The following is a 21,763-nucleotide window of genomic DNA, read 5'->3' on the forward strand; positions in this document are numbered from 1 at the left end:
TAATTGATTCTAACGAGTCTTTGCTCAATGGCCTGTCAAAATATTGTTCGCTGTCTCGGAGGTGGCCTCGCTCTGTGGACTCGACGAAATGCATGATGTGTGGTTGGGCGACTGAAACCAACTGGCACTAGTCACGTAGCACGATAACGGTGACAGGCGACTTACACGTGTATTACCACGTTGAACCATCTCTTTCACCGGAAACAGCAGTGCCTGGGCATATCGCCAGGCCGCAGGCTTCCTCGAGTCATTCAACGGCAATACAGCACTTGCAACAAGGTTTGTGGGATCGTGTTGGCGGCGGCCGACCTCATCGTTGTCGATCTTAAGCGCTTCCCGTCTAGTAAGTGCTGCAAATGGATGCCACATTCGGCATAATATGGTGCATGGCCGGCTAGTTTAATGGCGGTAGCGCGACTGAGCTCGTGAGTGAGAACGTGGAGTTCCAAGAGTAGGCCTTTGCTGCTCGCAGATCAACCACCTGCAGGCAGTTTTCGTCGCTCGATAGTCTGAGCTCGTCCAATGAGTTTGCTAGCGGGTGTTCGTAGAAGGTGGCATCGCGGCTTTAGTAGGTAGTGCTTCCTGTAGGTATTTTGCCCGATGCAGATCATGGATAAGATCACCCTGATCGACACGGAAATAACCGCAACCGCATTACTACAATATCACGATGTCTTACGCGGCTTTTTACGTACATAGACTAGTACAAGTAGTTGAATGGGCATTAATGCTGCGTCAAATCTGCTGAAAGGAGAACATGCCGGAACCCACGTGAGGTACAAGAACCCTCACTCTATGCGCGTGAATTTCAGAGAAGATGCTCCGGTATGGCTCACATACGAGCAGTCTTTGGATAACACTGAGGGAGGATAGTCGCCTTGCACTTGATGAAAAGGCTGTGCAATAGTAGGCCAACATCAACTCGGATTCCAGCAACACCGACGGAGGCGAAGTCCTGTGCTCCTTTAAAATGTTTTATTGACCACCAGTTCTAACCTCAAGCTGCAAATGCAAAGCTAGCATCACAAACCCGGCTGAAATTCTGTGAAGTTTCAACCAACCAACTAAGTACTCCAAAGACCTCGCGCTGCCATCATCCATTATACATCCTTTACTGCCCCCGCCAAAAGCGAGTCACGCCCTTCAGCAGCCACCGCCGCAAAATCATACTCGGTCATGAGCATCTTGGGACTCAGCCCCGCAAACTTCCACACGCCGTCGACTTTTTTGTACCAGTGCTTATTGCTACTATGCGCATGGCCCTTGACAGCTACATGCTTAAACGTCTCGTCAGTGTACTTTTGGTGCGGGACACGGAGCTGGTGATAGCCCACGACCTCGGTCTCTGAGATCTTTTCCCAGCGGCTTGCGCCGACGAGGTGTTGCGTCTTGAGTAGGGGGCTGCCGAGCATGGGTGTGCTGCTCATCATGGCGACGTAGTCTTCTGCGGGCATGGCTTCCCAGATCTTGTTGAGGAAGGGGTAGTCGATCTTTGATGTGAGGGTTAGGTTAGACTGCGTGTCGTTCAAGGGTGGATGGTGGGCTTACGCGGAGGGTGGGGGCAATACACTTTCGAAGGCGGTCCCAGTCCTTCGTGTCGTAGCTGTCTGCCCACTCGTAGAGGGATGCATTCAACCCCAGGTAATCTAGAGTACTTCTTTAGTATCACATCATGAGCGGTGAAGACTGGTGAGCTGGGTTACCGTCGAAAGTAATGTTAGCAGAAGATGCCATTTTATCTAGATTATAGTGTATAATGATCGAATAAGGTGGATTTAGATTATCGCCCGATTTGTGTAACTCGCGAGGGAAGTCAAATGAGGAGGAACAGCTCGTGCAACGAGACTCTGATGGAGAGCCTGGATGGAAACCACCGAGTGTTGATAGAGGTATCCCTAACCCTCAAGCAAAGGAAAATAAGCTCTCTTAAGCTACCCCGGATTCTGCTTCCTCCACGATTCAATCTTAGCGGATAGGTAAAGTAGACACTCCGCCGATAGGATTCGTCGTCACTATTCCAGAGAGCGGGGGACCGTGGGTGTAACCCGTCCACTTACCGTTCCTCCACTTCCCGGAGAAGTTTACCGGACGGCTGTGTGAACGTATGGCGACGAAACACGGCATTCGCACAAGGCTTTTGTATGCCAAGCCGATACGTTCAAAATGTCGACTAGTATCCAGTCAGAAGGCGCACGGCGGCTCGGTAAAGGCCGTAATGAGAATAAGTTCCCGAGTCTCACTTCGCAAGACAACACCACTAAAAAAAAAAAAGTACACAAGCGAGTGCCATTGGAATATCACATCACGGTCACTGCGGGAAATTGAAGTTGCATCGTGAAGCATTTACGTTATGTCTTGTTATAGTCATGCAAGAAATTCGCCAAAGGGCGGTTGATTTTGTAAAAGAGACCCAGGATCTACCCCCTTTTCCTCGTTTCTCGATTGGCATAGACCTGGAATGGATCCGACATCAAGTCGTGGGAAAATTTCTCAACCCCAAGTACACAAAAAATGTCCAATGGAAAGAAAAGAGTTTTTGGTTTTGTTCGGCCCAGCCAACGTAGCTACCAGAACAGGTGCCTTGCCTTGTTGTCGCTGCGTGATCCCGTTTGCCATTTTTCCAAAAGTCCGTCCAATGGCGGCGTCCTTGTCGACGTTTAGTAGGGCTTCTCGCCGATGCTGTTTCTCTTGTTAGCCGTTTGTTTCTCAGGGTAGATTTCCAGTGAAGACCAAAACTTACTAGTTGCCAGGGGGCGAGTAGCGGGCGACGACGTAGGTGCCCTGGGAGTTGGTGGCAACAGCCAGACCGACCTTGGTGGTGCTCTTCCAGACGATCTGAGTGTAGTGACCGAAGCCCATGTAGTTGGACTCGGAGATAGTCTCGCCGTTGTAGGAAGACTTCTCGGAGATCCAGGCGTTGGCGGCGTTGACGTAGGGGCTGTCAGTGTTGGACTGCATGTACAGGTTCTCGCCCTGGTCAGAGACCTGGGAGTGGGTCAGGGAGCCGACGGAGAGGAGGTGGGTGGCCCACTCCTGGGCGTTGGCGGCGAGGGTGGCATCCCACTCGAGGGCCGGGACGCCGACGTCGGAACGGGCGGCGTTGTGGGCATCGAGGGCGGCCTGCTGGTCCGAGGTGAGACCGGAGGTGCCGCTGGAGGCAGCGCTGGTGGCGGCCGGGGCAGCGGAGGAGGTGGTGCTGACGGCCTCCTCGACAGGGGCGGCGGCGGAGGGGGTCACGACCGGGGCGGCGGAGGTGGCGGCGGGAGGGGCGGTCGCAGCGGGGAGGGTGATGGTGGAGGTAGAGGTCACCTCGGCGCCAGAGCAGTCGTCGACGGCCTTGCTGGACTGGGCACCAGTGTTACCCCAGCCCCAGTAGGAGCCGGACGGGGGGCCTTGACCTCTCCAGGCGGCGGCCTGGGTGGCGAGAGCGGCAACGGCGACAGCGGAGAAACGCATTTTGATGGTTTGGTTGAAAAGGGGTTTTTGGAAATCACCGGGATTCTTGGGATGTTGATTTGAAGGAGTGAACGGAGGATGGAACCTGCCAAGGCGTCGATGAGTACCGCTGGGGTGTAAAAGAGTGACAGACGCAAAAGGTCGATTTTGGGTGAAGAGGAAAAGAGAAACAGTACAAAGGGAACGCGAGAGTTGGGATATTATATATTTTGCATCTTGTTTACTTAGTTAGAGTTGTTTGCCCCCGGTCCTGCTGATGTCGGGATATTTTGCCGCTGGCGGTATTCAACTTGAGACGAGTGATGATCTCCCGTATGCAAGCCTCCACATCAGAGATATTAAACTAGAAGACGTGGTGTCTCACACTCCCGGCCCTTTGGAGAGAGCACCACAGCACTTACGAATGATCGAATCTCCTTTGCATCCTGATAGGACCAGGGCATTCGGGGGAACCTGGAAGTTGGAAGGGATTAGGATCTAGTGTGCTGAAGCGTTCCCCCACACCAACAACATTGTCAAAAAAGTCTTTCCAAGTTCCAACAGTTTCCCAAGTTTCCTCCCCCCCCTTCTTGTGCAGAAGCCGCGGAAGCGCGGAAGTTGGATCACACAACGGTGCCCATTGTATTAGTGGATACGCTGACATTGGAAACGACCCCAGATGAGTGGTTTAAATTCAACCGGGCAGCAACAAACTCGCCCCTGTCGACATGTCTCACACCACCACACCAGGATCTCCAAGGATTTCTCTGGGACGTAGCCCTACCAGATTATGTCACATCAGTGGATTTAGCTGCTGCCGGTAAATGGAAGGGACCCCATGTGGGGCCGAGCGTGTGGTCCAGGCAGCGGTCCAGAACCAACTCTGCCCAGGGATGATGACCAGTTCTCGACTCTTCGACTCCCTCGATGTCTCAATCTCTTTGTCAAAATTTAGTCCTTTTTCTTTGCAATGAACAAGTCTGAGAGTCCTCCTTACCGTGGTACTCTCCAATTCTCTTTTTACAGCCTCATCCAACTTGCCATTACGTCGGTGTCCGAGGGGGCCAGAACAGAAGAAAGTGAGAGAGGAACTATCCGTCCTGAGTACGATAAACCCTATTTGGCAGTGTTCGCCTAGGTCGGAGTACCCCACCTGTCATTTCTTTCTCTGACACTCTCTTCTCGTCTAATTAATGAAGTTGCAGCCGAACGGACATTGTTTATTATGCTTCGATCATCCCGTCAAGTGGGATGAAAAGGCGTCATGGATGGCAAAGCCCAGCTTCTGGGCGGGAACTCAAGTGGTAGTTTGGTGCGGGGTATAGCCAATCAAACATTGCACAATGCTTTTTCGTTCCCTCATTAAACAGCTTCAAACTCTAGCTTCGGCTGCAAGCCTTCACTCAGGGGTAAAAAGAAAAAAAAAACACACACACACAAAGTCTTTTTCGGGGCGTTTCGCTCTGGAACATCGCCAGAAGCACCACAAACGATCGAACTTTGCCACTACTAAACCAATATAGACTCACATTGATCATCATCGAACACGTTCGAGGCCTTGAGCCTCTTTTCTTGCTTTAAGCTCCTTGCTTCCCTTCCCTTCCCTCCCTTTCCTCCTCCTTTGGTTCGAGCCGATCCCGCCCGATCGATGGTCTTTGACAGGCGCCGAGGCTTGGACTTAGCCAAGCTGGGCACTCAAAGCTTACACGGGCCGGGGCTGGGAGTTCCCACATTCCCGCGCCGTTGGATCCGGCGTCTTGGTACTGGTGACTGTGAGAAAATGGATGTGGTTCGTGTCATGCAAAAATGTTGGCCTAGACCTTTCCCTACACTAGTTCGTCTGATGTCTCTCTTAGCACGTGTACATCTCAGACCACCTTCGACAAATCTCTCAATTAGTTTCGTCATGAGCTGTTTAGAGTTGACTGGTAAAGCACCATGTCACCGCAAACCACTCTGTACGTTGCTGCTTGCATAAGTTTGCTAGACAGAAAATCTCTCAGTCGAGTTACACCATGTCCGTTGGGGGTCTATATGCCGCTCTCTATGGTATCTTCCAGGTGGGCCTCCGAGATTGCGAAATCAACATGGTTGAACTCGCCCTGGTTACATCCCGCCGGTACAGAGTTGAGCCAAGGTGTCGCTTTACCCCTCTCTGCCTTCTTCGCTAAGTTCGCTTCGACATGTCTCCATTTCTCTGTCACGATTTCCTGTTGCAACCCGCACAGTCCCCCATCGCTTCGACTGCTTTCCCCCGATGAACCCGGTTGACCGACCAATTGGCCAATGCAGAAAGTACCGTCGTCTGCCTAAGCACCTTTAACGGAGTACGAGTAGGATTGTTTACTGATCCTATGGGAACCCCTATGCATGGATTTAGGTCATAATTTGAGCTCTTTCTTGTCCTTGCGTATGCTCATGAGGATTCTGCGGCTTTCAGGCCAACAAATACTTCCGCTTCTGATTTTCCCGTACCTCGGGCCTTCATAGACCCGGCGAGTCAGGCATAACTCCACTGCCAGTCACCTCACGGGCTCACGGGACATCACAATCTTGCATTCATATCAGAGTTCAGTAAGCGAAGTGGCAAGGAGACGCGTAAACGCTGAATCAGCCGCGCGAGAGCGAGAAGGGAACCCAGGTACCAGCCGCTATCCCCGGTGATTTTGCAAGGCGGCGGTACCCATCAAGTGCGGCTGAGTCGAGTCGCTTCGCCCAGATCTCGTATCAATGAGTTTAGTAATCTACGGATCATTTTACTGGACCGGAGTCTTCTTTTCTCTGCCTACGGAGTAATCCATATGTACAGGTCTGACATAGGCCACACGTCGTTGGACGAGATCCAGTTTGTCGAAACTCGTCAGCCGCGATCCTTGGAGGGCCGTCCATATACAGCACACTTCAAACATATCGAGTGCCATACTTCTAAGGCAGCTTCGAATACCAGTAGCAACCCGAGTAATTGCGCCTCACTAATGCGCAGCCTGCCCCAGTAGATTCCCAGCCAAGCTGACTTATCTAGCGCAGAACACTCCATGGAAAGCTCCCATTGTCGCCCAGAGTGTCAAGACTCGGAGTAAGACATATACTGCGTTGTCTGTTAGCACGGGCTGTACACCTTTCTAGCTATACCTTCTTCACATGATAAATACCTGAGTTCTGTTGTTGTTGTCATTCCAACCCTTCTCTTCTTCAACGACATCAGCTCGCATTCTGCGAAGGGGACCTCGTGGAAACGTCTGAAGGTGTTTTTTCAGGGAAACTCGACCAAAGCCTTGGAATGGCTCACAGTGAACCTCACCCCTCTGTCTTTGAGTGACGTCCACATCGAAATAATCTCGTCCATGTCCAAATTCTCATCCCCAGGCAGGAAAGTGAGAAGATTGTCCACTACTGTATAGTAAGTAGTTTCATCCGCTTCCCCGTACTGTCGTTTTGACCTGAACTCTACACTCTTCAAACTAGGCATCTTCTGCAAATACTGAAAGTGGTGTTTGAGATGGTGCGCCCAGCCGGGCCTGAGTAGAATCGCAGAAAGCAGTATCATCTGAACATGAGAGAAAGGTTCCACGCAGCCGTGGTACTCCCAACGACTAAAAAGAGCCCTGTAACGCGTCATGTGAGATTGCGGAGCAGGACGTCTGACAAAGTAAGGAAACTGATCGATGCTCGGGACGATTCGTATCGACGTCGAAGGCCGCGTCAGTGGCCTATTGCGCTCGAACCAATTTCTATGAAGAAAGGTACATCGCGGTAATCGTCTGTTTATAATCTCGCGAGTTCTGCGGTCGACCAATGTGAAGTTATGCAGGACTTCCATGGCATGTTGTCGATGCTTTATTTTGCTCTTTTCCCAGTTTCTGGCGTCGTCAATCAAGAAGTGCTCAATTCTGTGAAACCAAGGGGGTTCGCTTTCATCGAGCATGAGGCAGCGATTCTCGTTTGTAACCTTTTCGGACTCATATCCGGACAATACCCATGATAATGGCTCGACTGTCGATTCCAAGTCGTCAAACACGGCATCGACAATTGCGAGCCATATTTCGTACGGAAGAATGCCGCTGGGGAGAGTGGCGCCCCTGATACCAAATTTAATACGCTCGAAGGTATTGTGAAGCTTGGTGGACCACCGCATAGTATTCAATTGTGGAGGGGGACTCAGGCTGCGGGTTGGTGTTGGTCTCTCAAGGTTGTCATAGAATATGACGAAAGCGAAGAGCAATGTGGTGTATGATTTAGTCGACATCGTAGAGCCAGAGTCAGCACTGCTTGTACCGAAGGCGTCAATGTTGCGATATGATGGAGGGAGAGACGAGGTCAGCTACTGTGGTGGTGGTAGACAGAGAGACTTCTTTCTTTCTTCTACATAGAAATGTATGCGTAGAGGTCGTGGCATCAATAACCTTCTCAAGCAGGTTTCTCTTAGTTTGGGCTAAGTAATCTAACTGGGGGCTCTTTTGGTACAGAGAATTTTAGCTTCGAGCGCGAACAGGCAGAGTTGAAAGCATATTCTTAGACACCCTTACGACCTCCAGCATCGAAAAGCAGGGTCCTTAACGCATACCTTGATAATTTGATATAGACCCAATCGAATGTGACCGAAATTTCCGTGAACTCCATCTAGAGCACTATGGGGGGCAGTTACATCGTTATGCAGAGAGTATCTGGTCTCTAATTGCCGTCTAATACTACGTTATCTATCTGGCATTGTAACCATAGGGACATGTTCGACGAGTGGCCACATTTACACTCTTCAATTCTGCAGTGTATAGATAACGCTAATTCATGTACTTATCCCTCTAGATCCGCTTGATGATAAGGCATGGATTGGGAAATACACCAAGGCGCCTGCAGAGCAGGGACTTTCGCAAGCGACCTGATTCAAATCAGGGTATCAAAGAATATCATAGTCTAGATTGCCCCGCTCAGTTCTTCTCACCTACCACGTATACTATCAAGTATAAGAATCGAGTACCCAGCCTGGACCCAAAGGGTACACTTCCACCAACTCCAAAGAACTTACCCTGACAGCCACAAATCGCGCTTCCATTCACCACCTTATTCCAGTTCCATCCGATAGCACTTACACACCTCCTCAAGAAACCTCATCCGCAGACCTCCGTCCGTACGAACGAGCTCAATCTCCCCACGCAAAGCATACCTCGGCTGAATCGTGATCACAACACCAGCATCGAACAACGGCCCCCACAACAACAAAAGCCGCGTATCGCTCAGCGCCAGCTCCGCAGCAAGGTCAGGCAGGATAGCCGGATCAACAGGCAGAACCGCCCCGTGGTCGTGCAGCGGCTCGTCGGCGGGCTGCACGGGGCTCTGGATCGCGCACCACGTCTGCACGCGCTTCAACTCCGGCAGGGTCGCGAGCGCGCGGATCTGCTTCGTGCTCGCGGTCAATAGGTTTGTTAAGCTACTGCTGACGTTACGGATCATGCGCAGTGGTCCTCTCGCGGCTTGCTGTGAAGGCTGTAGGATTGCGGTCTCGAGGGGCTCCGGGTTCTCGCCGTCTGCGTTGTTATGCCGGTCCGCGGCCTTGAAGTCGAGGACGAAGACGTCGATGTCCGGGAGGACCCAGGCGTGCCTGGGCGGGTCGACGATATCGCTGCTCTTCTGCCCCGTAGCAGACCATTCTGTGGCGTTTGCCGGGGTGCGGTGGTGACGGGGCACGTGGTGGTGGCGCGGGAACTTGCAAAAGGTCTTGTCGACGATATCCGAGACACGTCTGCTGCGGAGGTTGGCGAGGGTGCTGACGAGGCGCCAGCGCTTCGTCTGTGAGGCGTAGTCGTAGGCGTGGTTGTCGCTGATGTAGATTGAGTCGATGGCGTCTGGGCAGCCTTCGACGTGCCACGTCGAGACTTCGGTTGCGGCTTGAGCGTAGGCGGACTCGACGTAGCGGTCGGCAATTTCGAGGAAGAGTTCGAGAGGCACCACGCCTTTTGAATCACTTGATTCGTGTGGGGTCGTGGCCGGTGCCTGGTTCTTCTGAGATTGATCAGCCATGGTTTGGGGAGGAAGTTGGTTGGGGTTGACAGCTGTGGGTGAGAGAAAGTAGGGAGGGAACTTAGACTGGAGAGAGGGTGCGGTCGGAGGTGTCTGCGGCTTGATTGCTATGGAAAGTGAAGGCAGGCCGAAAGAGTGAATGTGAAGTTGTGCTAGAGAATCGGTTTCTGTAGGGTAAGTCAAAGGTGAAGGAGATGCTAATGCAGTGGTAAAGTAAGGCCAGGAGCCAGTCCTGACGAACAAGAATTGGTATTACAGACTGGGACGTGAAACGAAAGCTGATTGATGCTACTATCCGAGAAGTGGTTGATCTTGTAGAGATGTGTAGTCTGTCAGTTGTCGAAACCCTCCTGACTTTATGTATCACTTCACCCTCAACCTCCTTCTAGCATTTGTTCCGTGAGTTCGGTCTTTGTGGCCCTGTAAACAGAGTGATTATCCCTGCTTTGAAGAACCAGGTCGATGGAGTAATCGTTGATCAACGGACAAAGACGTTTCTCCTGGATCATTGTCTATGATATTCAATCAGACGTTGTTGATGCCAATGCGCCGTCTCATAGTAGCCGTTCTGGACGCAAGGAGTTCGTCGTTGAGGATGTGAAACTTTGGCTGGAGAGGTTCCTTGTGCTGGCAAAGGAGTTTGTCTCTTACGTCTAACCAGACATCTATACCATTTAGCTCGAAGACAAAGAAATCCTGAGATCTCGTATAACTATTCATGATACCCGGAGTAGATTACTCTTTAGTTCTAGGTATCTAGGAATGGATGGCGTGAGACTCATCGCGTACGAGACACAAAATATTATTCTCATTACCAAAAGTCGACAAGAGTTCTTACCCAAAGTAGGTATTATCGCAGAGGAGCATAACATGATTCCTTCCCGGCCTCTCCAGTCTCCACATACCATGTGTAATCTTCATGTCGACGTCGAACAGGGTAACAGTACAAGCTTGGTGAACCATGAACGGCGACACCTTCATCCAGTGCACCATATTCACCGCAACCGTCCATCCTCATAGGCCGTAGCAACACACATATCCTAAAATTTTCTCCAAACTTTGCAGTAAAACTGCAACACATAGATTAGTACTAAGGTAGGTTGTAGTGCCGAGGAGGTTACATCCAAGCACCGAGAAAAAGACGGGCGTCCACAAACCCCCGATTTTCCCCCCTCCCGGAAGCGGGGCCGAACCGCACGGAGCCCGGGCCCAAACTCGGCGGCCAACACGCAACCACCGCACCCAGCACGTCCGCTCCGCCATCCGAAAACGAATGCCGTTCCAACACCACATTTAACAAGGTTTCTTCCCCTCTCTTCCAAGTGAAATAGTGAGACAGAATGTACCTTGAAATGCCATCCCATCACAAGACAGGAGGCTCCACAGAAACCTCGCTTGCGCCCCCCTCTTGTTCAGATCAACACAAGAGCCAAGCTTTCCTCGCAAACTCAGTTTTCTCACAATCTGACATCTATTACTTACCATATGTCTGTGATAGTTATCCCCACGTTAATCATCTAATCTCCAAGTACAATCAAACGAACTCTAGTGTTGATAAGATGTATTACTATAAATAGACTAAACCAATAAATAAACCAATAAAGCATAAAACCCATCTAAAATCCCAACGCCGCCTTTGAAAAAGAACGCATGTGTCTCTGTGTGTGTGAATGTATATGTATGTCTGTGTCGCAATGTTCCACACCCAAGAGCGAACAATGCAAAATGGTCTCTTCCTCCTCCTCTCCTCATCCGCACACCATGCAACGCAAAAACCCCTCAAGCCCTCATCGTTAATGCGAGAATTCTTCAAGCGAGAGGGATAGGGATCATGAAACGGGAAAACAACCAACGCAGGAAAGAAACTTCCAAAAAGCAGAAAAGCGAGCGATGCATCCTTCAGGAAAGGTCAATAGGTCAAAACAGATCCAAATAATCCGGAAAACGAGAAAACGGAGAGAGGAGTCCCAAGAAAAGAGAAACAAGGAACGGGCCCGATGCAGCTTCCCAGGCGCTCAGTATGCCTTTCTAATCCAATTAATCTCTCCCGTCAACAACACCGACCATTTACTTGCTCTCCGTAGCCGCGGGAGCCGCAGCCGCAGCCGCAGCTGGAGCCGGAGCTTCTACAACAATGATATCGCTCATGTCCCACTCCCCTTTCTGCGCCCTTGCGAGCACCTCTCTACCCTTATCCGTCAACTCGGGCTTGCCACCCGTGTCCGTCACCTGCTCGAAGAAGGCGGGCTTAAAGACCTCGCCCGTGCGCTCGCGCTCACGCGCCAGCTCCCGCTGCCGCTCCTCGAGCTCGACCTTGACCTGCGTCGCCTTGGAGAACTGCTTCGCGTGGATGGCTTCGGTGACGCCACCCCACATCGTCAGGGACTCGTTCTCGAGCTGCTTCTCCTTCGGGGGAAGCACCTTGGGCGCTACGTTGAGGGGTGCGAGATCGATGATTGTGTAGCGGGCTTCGGCAGGGTGAGAGTTCTACCATATTCTTGTGAGTAATCATGCGGCAGAGGGGGAAACGAAGGAAGACAGAGAGGGGGGTTCTCACCACTGGTTTGGAGCCAAGGGTAAACTCAATCTTCTCGCGCCACGGACCGCTCAGGCGGGCGACAATGTCGGCCTCCGGGACGTCCTTGATATTGACCTTGTCGTCGTTCTCGGGGTCGTACTTGAAGATGATGCCCTCGACTCGGTTCGTAGAGCGGCCAAGCCACCCAGCCTCAATGTAGTGCAAAATCGTCTTGAGCTTGGTCTGCGGGCACGTAATGTACGCCATCTCACTAACGCTGACGCTCAAGCTTCCTCTGAGGATGCCACCGAGATGCGCCGCGGGGTGGGTGAGGCGATACGTCTCACCGCCGCGCTTTTCGAGCGTGACGAAGATACCGAGGTTGTGCTCGCCAGGCAACACGCGCACACTAGTACCCGTGAACTTTGCCGTAATTTGGTCGAAGCCGCGAGCAGAGAGGCCCCGCTCGGGACAGCTGATGTGGAACGCGCTTACGGGCGGGTGGTGGGAGGTCTGCTCGGTCAGGTACGAGATACGGAGGGGCTTGCTCTCGGGTGTCGTGTTGCCGTGTTGCGGGACGGATAGGGAGACGGCCGAGGCGTTCTTGTCTGCCTTGGCCGACTTGAAGCTTGACGAGCTGCTACCCGCGCCGCTGCCGAGGGCTGTCGTGTTGATCTTTGGTGCATTATCTTCGGTTTCCCAATTACACTAACCACATTCTCTGTCAGCGTCATACATTATAACAGGCGCATCGTGCGCAGAGAAGCGACTAGCGGCAACTCACCCTAAAGAACTCTCCCAAACACGAGTTGTATGGTTTGCAAGGCTTTCCCTTGACGTATTTCAGATCCTTTGTGAACCAGAACCGGCAGACCTCGAGCATGCGGTCGAGGGGTTCGTCCGCGGTACCGATGGCAACGAAGGCGTTGGGCGCATCGAGGTAGTTCCAGTATTCGAGGTTCGGCGTCGGCTCGAGGAGTTGGGACGGGAGAGAGAAGCGAACGGCGGCAAGGTCGGCGACACCAATAAACCTGGAAAGAAGGAGGCCAGTCAGCAACAAATTTCTTTTTCCTCACGATTCTCGTCCGTCTGGTTCTGAAGTTTTGGGGGTCTGATGAGGTGACGATCGCAGATCTACCCCTCCAGGGATCGTCGCTCATCAGCCAACGCATCCCCGCCCGCGAAGCAGAGAAACTCGCCTCCTGATTTCCAAAGGCACTGCGAATGCAAGCTAAACCGCCAAACGACGTCACCCACCACGGAATAGACTCACTTCTTCAGAATACCAATAAAGGTCTTGAGCTTGGAGCCATCGCTCTGAGGCTCTTCAGGCGTTTCATGCGCAGCTGCAGCAGCCATGGTTGCAGTCTCGAGATCCGTAGAACAAGGGTTTCGTCGGTTGGTTGGGTTGTGGAGGGTAAGGCGAGAGGTTCAAACAAGCCCGCGGCCGGTCGGTGGGTTTTCGGAGTAGCGAGAGAGAGTTTGAGGAACCGATGACGACGCTTCCCTTTTTTTTTCCGCCTTTGGGTTGATTCGCTGCTTGGCGGCCTGGCTTCTCTCCTACTACCGGTAAGGTAAGGAAGGTACTGGGTGAAAGGTACTGTTCAACCAAGAAATCGCCCAGGCGAAAAATAGCGGCTTTGGCTGCGATAAGGTGGGGTGCCGAGAACGGCTGGCGGGGTTGCGAAGCCGAGATGGGAACGGCCAAAAAAGAGAAACCGAACAGTGACAGACAAGCACACCCACACTACGTACGACGTAAGGTAGCAGTCCCACGAGGTCTGGCGGTTGCAGTAGAGATCCGGAGGTGTGGATTAGAGATGATGATGATGATGACAGAGTAGGGTTTGGGTTTGGATGCTCGACTCCAGGTCGAAGGAGAGTTGGCCGCTGTTGCGGGTACGTTTGTTTGGACAGGTAAGGTATTTCGTAGGCGAGCTGGTTCCAAAGGCGTGAGCGCGCGTGTCCGTTTCGTTTCAGTCGTCCGACTCGTGCGCAGCGCGCCGCAGCCTACAGATTTGTCTGCTATGCGGTGATGGAATCCCGCAGAAGCAAATCAAACCCTTGCCTCGTATGGCCTGTTGGGAATATCCAATGTTGGAGGGCGACAACGGGTGAGGTGAGGTGAGGTAGCCTGGATATGAAATACTATGGATGTTGCCGAGTCGGAGATGGATGGCGAACCGGCAGGACGAGCACGGAAAAAGCAAGAAAAGGTGCAACCCAGACGCGGTACGGGAGTAGAGAAGAAGTTTCCTTCGATTTGGGGTAATGTTTTCTCTCTTCTTTCTTCCCCCAGCACACAAAAAAGTAAATAGACAACGGGTTTGGAAATGGCGGTGGATAAAAAAGAGGATGAAAAGAGAGATGAACCAAAGGCGAAACCATACGCCCCAGAATGGTACGTAAAAATGTCATGCACGGCACCCAAAGGGCTACAACCAGGAGCACCCAGCACCCAGTAGCATCAGCATTCAACAATCAAAGCAACAGCAGCAGCAGCAGCAGCAGCAGCAGAGCTCCATGCATCGGAGCGGGAAGGCAAGTGGTGACGCCGCACAGAGAGAGCGCTAAACCCGCGCAGTCTGACGAGGGGAGCGGGAGGATGGCACCGAGGGACAGCGCCAAGCAGCCAATAGCTGTAGCTAAGTTGAGCGTGTGCCTTCGGGGGTAGTACGTGATCAGTACCTTGGGTACTTGATGATACAGTGCCAAATATGACGTGATTGGTCACAAGACCGCAAAGTTATGCACATTATCATCGTCTCCGATAAGCAGTCGCACTGCCTGAAAGTCTCTGATAACAACGTCGACCGTCCTTTCTCCTTCCAGAACAACTGCCAGAAACATACCTTAGAGTCAGATAAGAGCTGCGATAAGACATCTCCCCGCTCAGATGCTACCTTGCCTTACCTAAGGTTCATCAGCACTGAAGGGGCCTTGCACCTCTGGCTTTTATCAACCTCTCGAGAACAACGGAGGTTTTCGCTAATGTCCTGTTTAACATAAGGAAAACCACAAAGATAATTAGACAAGCTGTTTCAAAGCTCCAGTAAGACAACACAGTCATTACTGTTGTTGCCATCACTTGGCCAAGTAAGGTCCACCCACGGGTATGTGTCAGGCACCTCCAAAAGCCGCGTCCGGACCGTCGCAGACAGCAAAGCAGCCTTGCAACGCCAGGGCCGGATTGCGACCAATCATCCGCGCACATGTCTAATCCAGCCGCCATCACAAGCTCTCATCTTCTCCTTCTCTCTCGCGCTCTGCATCTTCTTGACTCGAGCCTTACCCCTTCAAACACGTCTGCTTCTATGGCGAGATTCCGGAGGGGAAACTACTAAGGAGGGGGAAACTACTAAGGAGGAGGAAACAAAGCCCGAGCACATGGGAGGAATGAGAGGCTGCGGCGGCGTCTGCAGTCTACCTTATTCGCAGCGTGATCAATCAAAGCAAGGCGACTGACTATTGGATGTTTCTATGTAAAAAACCATCTCAAGTGAGGTTGAGATATTCGTCTACAACCACAGATCAAACACCGCGAGATGCCTCAAATACGTCAGCATCTCACACTTGGAAATGATCTCCTGAACGCTGTTCTATACACATCATGGCTCGTGTAACACCGTACATCCCAACCATTGCAATGAAATCTAATAACGGCGACAGCAGTCGTACCTTCAAGGTTCATGATTCGGATCAAACTCGAGGACAAAGACCTCATCCATCACCAGCTAAAGACATCAAAAGGTTCTTCTTACCTCAATCTCAGGAATCACAGCATATCACTCACTAAGGTTACACACACCTTCGTCCTCAAACCTTTTCCCATCCGCGCTGCCTTCAGACCGCCCACAGCAACGAGGAGTAAAATAGGAACCCGGCTTACACTACACTCCCGGCTCAACTCCTGGAAACAGCCAGCCTCGGGTCAACGCCAAGTTCAAGCACCTACGTCTAAGGTAAGGTAGGTCAAGCAAAGAAACCGCCAAACACGCAGATGCGTCTCTACAAACTCTCAAAGCTCAAAGGAGTAAACTCAACCAGTCACGAGGTCCCAACTCCCACCCTGCAGACGACGCGCAGTAGTATGTAGAGCCGCAAAGCCCACAGGCCCGCAGCACCCAAGCGTACATACGTCCCACCTCGCATCCCGTGACTGCCTCTCATCCCATGAAGCCATCACGAGACCAAGACAAAAGTTCACTTACACCTACCCAATCTACGCCCCCCCCCCCCTCTCTCCCCAGCGCCGTTCCCCATCCCAATGAGGCTGTGAATCAACTTCACCCTGACCGCCTCATTCCCGCGTCCCCTGAGCCTCCCTGATACTTCATCCATGATCCTCACCGGAACCCCTCAAAACTCAGCTTGCAATATTGAACACTTTGATATTACCCTCGCCTCTATCTCACCCGCCCACTCGCCCGCTCACCGCCGTTATCCGTCGTTACTCCTGCTGCTGCGGCTACTACCACTCCATACTTTTCCACTGCTACTGTTGCTGCAGATCTTCAGGAACCCCTCATCTCAGGCCATTTCAGGGTCCTGCCAGGGATTATTCCACCTCGCAGGCAAAGGCCCTCGTCCGTGGTTTGGTTCATGGTCCGAAGCGATTCCAAAGAGGATGGGGGGGGGGGCAGCCCGGAGCCTGGAAAGGGAAGGAGGAGGAGGCTACATGGGAGTCGGAGCAGGAGCAGGAGCAGGAGCGAGGGAAGGGGGTATGGGGTCGAGGGTTCAACCTCCGCTCCAGGGATCGTCGATTCATCTCTCTTTCTCTCTCATATCGCCAACCTCATATCTCGGTAAGTAGGACTGTAGGAGTGGGTATGCGAAGGGGGTGTGAAAATGAAAATGGGAACGGTGGTCTGGTAGAGTGAAAGGATACCTCGACATCGTATGTACTGACGGTATCTCGGTATCAGACTCCCCCATCGAGTCCAATATCCACTGAAAATCTCCTCGACTCGAGCTACATCATGGATATGGAATCTCGGTCAAGGGCTTCGAGAAGAGGAGAAGGAGAGAAGGGATGGGGGGGGGGGGGAGAGCAGCCACCGTTCATTCCCCGTCTTAGATGCTACCCTTCGTGCATCTGATCGTCGTCGCAACAGAAAGAAACATACCAAATGCTCGTGAATGCCTTCAAAGTTTTTCGCCGCCTCCAAGGCCCGACTCAAACCACCAACCCCCCGGGCCCTCGAGAGTATCACCACTCCCGGGCAGACCCCTCCCCTCTCGCCCCGTCAGGTAATATCCAATATCAAAATGGTGTTCAAGCCGTAAAAGGGAATGCAACAATGTTCCACTCCAGTGCAAGTGGTGGTAAGTTAGGTATCCGCAGCGCCGCCGCAGGACAACAACCGTGGCCCCCGTACTCCGTACCTGCATTCGGCACTCGACTCACCGAACCACCACCCACCCACCAACCCGGGGCTCCGACTTGAAAGCTGACCTTGCTTTTGGACTTTCGTACTGCGTAGGTTCGTATAGCTTCATCCTGCCCTCCATGTACCTCCTCAAACGAGCATAATTCCCCCCTCCAACTGCCAACTTCAGGGTCTCTGGCGCCATGGGAATCTTGGAAGATCTGCATTCTGAACCGTTTTTTGCCCACTCTAGAGTCCATGCATTCCAACTGACAGGTTCACCTGAAGGGTTGCATCGCATGCGGTGGGCAAGAGGAGGAGGAGAAGGACGAGAGAATAAGGGACAAAAAGAATACCACCCAGCAATGCCAGTCGAAGAGGAACCACCGCCGCCGCAAGCCCGGCCCCCGAATCAAGCTTCATCGACAAAGCAACAAACAACAACCCTCCGCCCCGCCCAATAAGCACCGCCGTGTATCCATTATCGTGAAAAAAAAAGGAGCTCCTCTCCCGACGGTTGCTTCGTGGTGAGAAAGTGGCCCTCCTTCCCCCCCCGGTATTCCGGCCGAACACGAGAGATCAACGCGTGGCAAAGTCCCGTGGTTGACCGACCGGAGGCTAGGAGCACCGGGCTTCACGGCCCTCCTTGCCTAATGCCGACGTTCTCTCTGGGGAGTGCTGAATCCACGACGTCGGACATGCGTCTCGGGGGACCGGGGGGCGTGTTAGTTGCTATTCACGCCTCTCTCTTCCCACCCACCAAACATATCCTGTAACCAACCCCCTTTTCCTGCCTTCTGCTTCATGTATCAAGACACGCCAATCTTGCCTCTCCCCATGTCTGATTTCTGCAAGAATCGTACGCAAATAACGTCAGTGCCTCCCCTCCAATACTTCCCCGAGTTGCCTTCATCGTGGCTCAGCCCTCTATAAATATATATAATTCCAATGATTTTCTCAGGGGGGGACCGCGATCAAGGGTTCCATTGAATGATTTCCACCCATCGAGAAACCTACCTCGTCGAGAAATGATCATCGTCGCTTTCTGCCCCCCCCCCCCCCAATTCCCCTCTCTTCCCGCCCTTCCTCAATACCCAAGCGCAGTGCAAACCTTGTTCGTTCCAACCTTGATCATGGCATCGTAGTCAGGGACCAATCTGCCATCTCACTTTTGTGCCCCCAAACACCGCACAACACACTGCTGCCCGGCCCCCCGTGTGCCCCCGCAAGACCCACGCCATGGAAGGGTCCATCGAAAAGTTTTCTCCCCTCCAGCAACTTCATCCCCTCCAATCGACAATGACCTCATGATCGACACCGAATTTTCTCACTTGGGCAAACGTGACCGTCAATAATGGCTGCATCCCAGCGGCGCCCGTGGAGACCCTTAAAAGGCATTCCCAGAGCAAATCCACCGTCTCTACCCTGATCCCGGCCGACCACAGGGCGCACGCGGGATGCTCTCCGATGCCACAGCGTCAGCGTCTGTGAGTGCCGTGCCGGACCACCACGATGGGCAACGGCAGAGAGTCAGATCGAGAGAGCCACCTCCACTGTCAGGACCCAAGTCAAGTTGCTGGCACTGAGATTGCCTCTATCCGTAGGTCCGCCACCCATCCGCAACAACAGGATGAGTCGATCTGTTGCTATTATACGAGTCGAACGTTTTTCGTGGTACTCGTCAATCCCCTTTTCTTTTGTGCCTTACGTTCCCGTTGGGGAGTGAAGCTTATACCCGTATGCGCTGTAAGTGAGGGAACGAAATTGTACCTGCGCTTTGCACACAGCACGACTTTGTTTTTGCCGCCGTTAGTGTTGCAACCTCCGCCCGGATACCCTCGTCAACTGGCGCTTACAAAGTTAACCCTAAGCTTCGTCATTTCCTAGTCCCGAGAGAAGGGCACGTTCCGGGGTGGATGACAACGGTCCCTAGAGGCCTTGTTCCCATGTCCGGCAAAGCGCAGGTTGGTGCCCCGGGTCTCCGAGTGTAACGTGAGGTGGACCTCAACCCAAGCAGGCGAACTCAACCGGCTCGGCTACAAGACATTGCCCTGACGCATATTGACGAAAGCTTCTCATCACCGGCGCGTCGGACGGCAACCTTGTATCTCCACTGACTGAATTGCGACCATATTGGCCATATGGCACTCCCCCGGCTGCGGGATCAAGCCCCGAAGGTGTCCTGCGTCAACTGCCCAGCGTTGCATGTGGTAAGATTGGAATTAAGCTCCAGGATGATGGGCCAGGGCGGGTCAGGGCCTGCGACTATTATGTAGCCCCTCTGTTTGGTGGCTGAGAAACCCGTCAAGATGTTTTCTCTGGTTCATACGCAGTACACTCCGACTGACTCGTATGCCACAGTCGGAGCGTAGTTTGACAGGTTTATTGGCACTTAATGGCGGGCGATATTGTCGAATCTCCGTCATAGCCAGTCTGAGCGGCTGTCGCCGTTCTGCGAATCGGGGACTTTAGGGTTCGGCAAGCTATTGAAGTTACGGGCCATGGTAGAATGGTAAGGTACGAGATCCTATACTACCTTGCGCTGACCGCGAGGTAAGCCGTGAAGCAATCTCGATGAACAATGAGTCCATGGAGCTTGCTGGCAACTCTGAGATAAAAATGAATCCGTACCTTTGCCCATGTATCCGTACTCCGTAGCACCAGTGTGCCCCCACCTCCACTGTGGCTGCCGCCACCCTCTACCAAATACCTGGTATTGTTGGCGCTGTATGCATAGAAGCGTGAAGGAAATGGGTGGTTCTTTTCTAAAATCGGCGATCAACGGTCAGCTTAACTTGGGCAGTTGGTCCCCTGCTTCGGCGCTGAATGCGAGGACCCTGAAAGAGCCGTACTAGTGAGCAACCGACGGTTGGTATCGATCGCTGGGTAGGGCTCCGTGGTCTCGTAGTTAGCCTCCTGTACCCCAGCGCCGTTGCGCGGGATGGCCCAAGATGGCTTCAACCATGTGCCCAGATTGGGATGCACACCATCAGTTGTCATAATCTCCTGCGGGCATTGAGCAATGAGCGCTCATGAGGTTATACCGTTATACTACCGGTAGGCGCTACGGAACGCCCTGGGGTCTGCTGAAATCCTCTTACCCCAAGAGTGCGTGCTCCGAAGCCACATGTGCCAGGGCCCCGCAAACATGCATGGCAACCCTCCCACTTTGACGCGCTCAGAAAGGCCATGATCCCAGGCACTCTATCCGTTTGTACCACGGCCGCCCACCCAAGCTGGTCTGAAGCGTTGCATTTTCAAGGCTTGGCGAGATTTGTGGCTCGCGATAACATCGTGCGAGGTCGATGGCAGCTGGCTTCAAAGCCGCATATGCGGACTTCAACTCGGGGCTTGCTGGCCGCTCCGTGCGCTGTTTGCTAGCGCGATATGGACGTGAAATGCCTACCAGGCATGATTACTTGACAGATAATCATCATGCCGTCTCTGGGTCGGCAAAGTCCTGAGTGCTGAGTGCGGGCTCGCATTTGGACTGGACATGGTATCCATGGTCGAGCTCAGGATCCCGGGGGAGAGCTCAGGGAGCTCTTGCTGGAGCCGTCTACTCATTGACAATGTACTCTGTCATCTCCCCTGGTTACACCTTGTCCGTATCCACTCGGTGAATTATCCGGCCAAGTTCAACTGATCAGAGAATTATGTTTCGTGGTATCCGTACTTCGTAGTGGGCAGAACTTGGTGATTGCTGCTGCTCAGGCAGACTCACCAGTCCCAGCAGTTTCCATCAGTCAACGCCACAACATACTCGTGCCGCGTCCCGGGAAGAATGAGGCGCCGAGACTGGCCGACCCCTGTATCTGTATCCGTACTTCGATGCATCGTCAGGCTTAACAGAGCAAAGACGGGGGCCCCGTTTCTAGAGAGAATGACGTTGCTCGCGGCACCTCAGTATCCCCATTTGGACGGCACAAAATGTGTGCAGTGAGGCCCTGAGGAAAGCTCAGCGCGCTCCCCTTTTCGGGAGCTGGTCTGATGGAGGTAAAGCCCATCAGGTGACAGGGTTACGAGTTTCGAACATGTCCCGCGCGACTCTAACAATGACACAGAGAACCATGGGTCGTGTGTTGTCGGGGTCTGTTTCAACTCTCTGTGCAACGACTGTTGATGCAAGTTCCATTGCAATGGCACAACGCTGGCCTTTACCGGTGCCACGAATCAAGCGTGCGGCGCAGAGGTTTCCACACCGCAACTCTCGATGATGCTGCATTGCGGAGAGTTGGCTGAATACGTGAGGGTTAACGACTGTTCATTGGAGCCCTTTGGAGTGGATGGAGCTTGTGCCATCGTGGGATGTTGTTGGTGGAGTCGATGTCGCTTTTCCAAGTGTATCCGTACTTTGGTGAAAACAGCAGCCCGGTGAAGACAGTTTTTTTTCTCTGCTTCTGTTTGGCTTTCTCAAGTACGACAT

The 21,763-nt window shown here is 52.8% G+C and overlaps 4 protein-coding genes across 4 annotated transcripts; all 4 read right to left on the bottom strand.

Annotated features, from left to right (window-relative positions):
- Positions 1–1,100: 1,100 nt before the first annotated feature.
- Positions 1,101–1,734, bottom strand: BDZ83DRAFT_721800 (Scytalone dehydratase; the record flags this gene model as incomplete). Its single annotated transcript, XM_060512413.1, has 3 exons — positions 1,101–1,490; positions 1,549–1,646; positions 1,704–1,734. 3 exons carry the CDS (start codon positions 1,732–1,734, stop codon positions 1,101–1,103), a joined length of 519 nt encoding a protein of 172 aa, XP_060361951.1.
- A 923-nt stretch (positions 1,735–2,657) lies between these two features.
- On the bottom strand, positions 2,658–3,456 carry BDZ83DRAFT_754841 (CAP domain-containing protein; the record flags this gene model as incomplete). Its single annotated transcript, XM_060514538.1, has 2 exons — positions 2,658–2,679; positions 2,741–3,456. The coding sequence occupies 2 exons, from the start codon at positions 3,454–3,456 to the stop codon at positions 2,658–2,660; spliced, it is 738 nt and encodes a 245-aa protein (XP_060361952.1).
- A 3,440-nt stretch (positions 3,457–6,896) lies between these two features.
- On the bottom strand, positions 6,897–9,450 carry BDZ83DRAFT_654404 (uncharacterized protein; the record flags this gene model as incomplete). Its single annotated transcript, XM_060510715.1, has 4 exons — positions 6,897–6,982; positions 7,183–7,756; positions 8,000–8,055; positions 8,523–9,450. The coding sequence occupies 4 exons, from the start codon at positions 9,448–9,450 to the stop codon at positions 6,897–6,899; spliced, it is 1,644 nt and encodes a 547-aa protein (XP_060361953.1).
- Positions 9,451–11,517: 2,067 nt separating this feature from the next.
- Positions 11,518–13,327, bottom strand: BDZ83DRAFT_584225 (oxysterol-binding family protein; the record flags this gene model as incomplete). The annotated part of the gene is made up of 4 exons (XM_060505737.1): positions 11,518–11,937; positions 12,008–12,676; positions 12,753–12,999; positions 13,242–13,327. The coding sequence occupies 4 exons, from the start codon at positions 13,325–13,327 to the stop codon at positions 11,518–11,520; spliced, it is 1,422 nt and encodes a 473-aa protein (XP_060361954.1).
- Between the last annotated feature and the right edge of the window lie 8,436 nt (positions 13,328–21,763).

This window comes from Colletotrichum acutatum (assembly GCF_030867785.1).
Source record: "Colletotrichum acutatum strain CBS 112980 chromosome Unknown BDZ83scaffold_88, whole genome shotgun sequence".
NCBI lineage: Eukaryota > Fungi > Ascomycota > Sordariomycetes > Glomerellales > Glomerellaceae > Colletotrichum > Colletotrichum acutatum.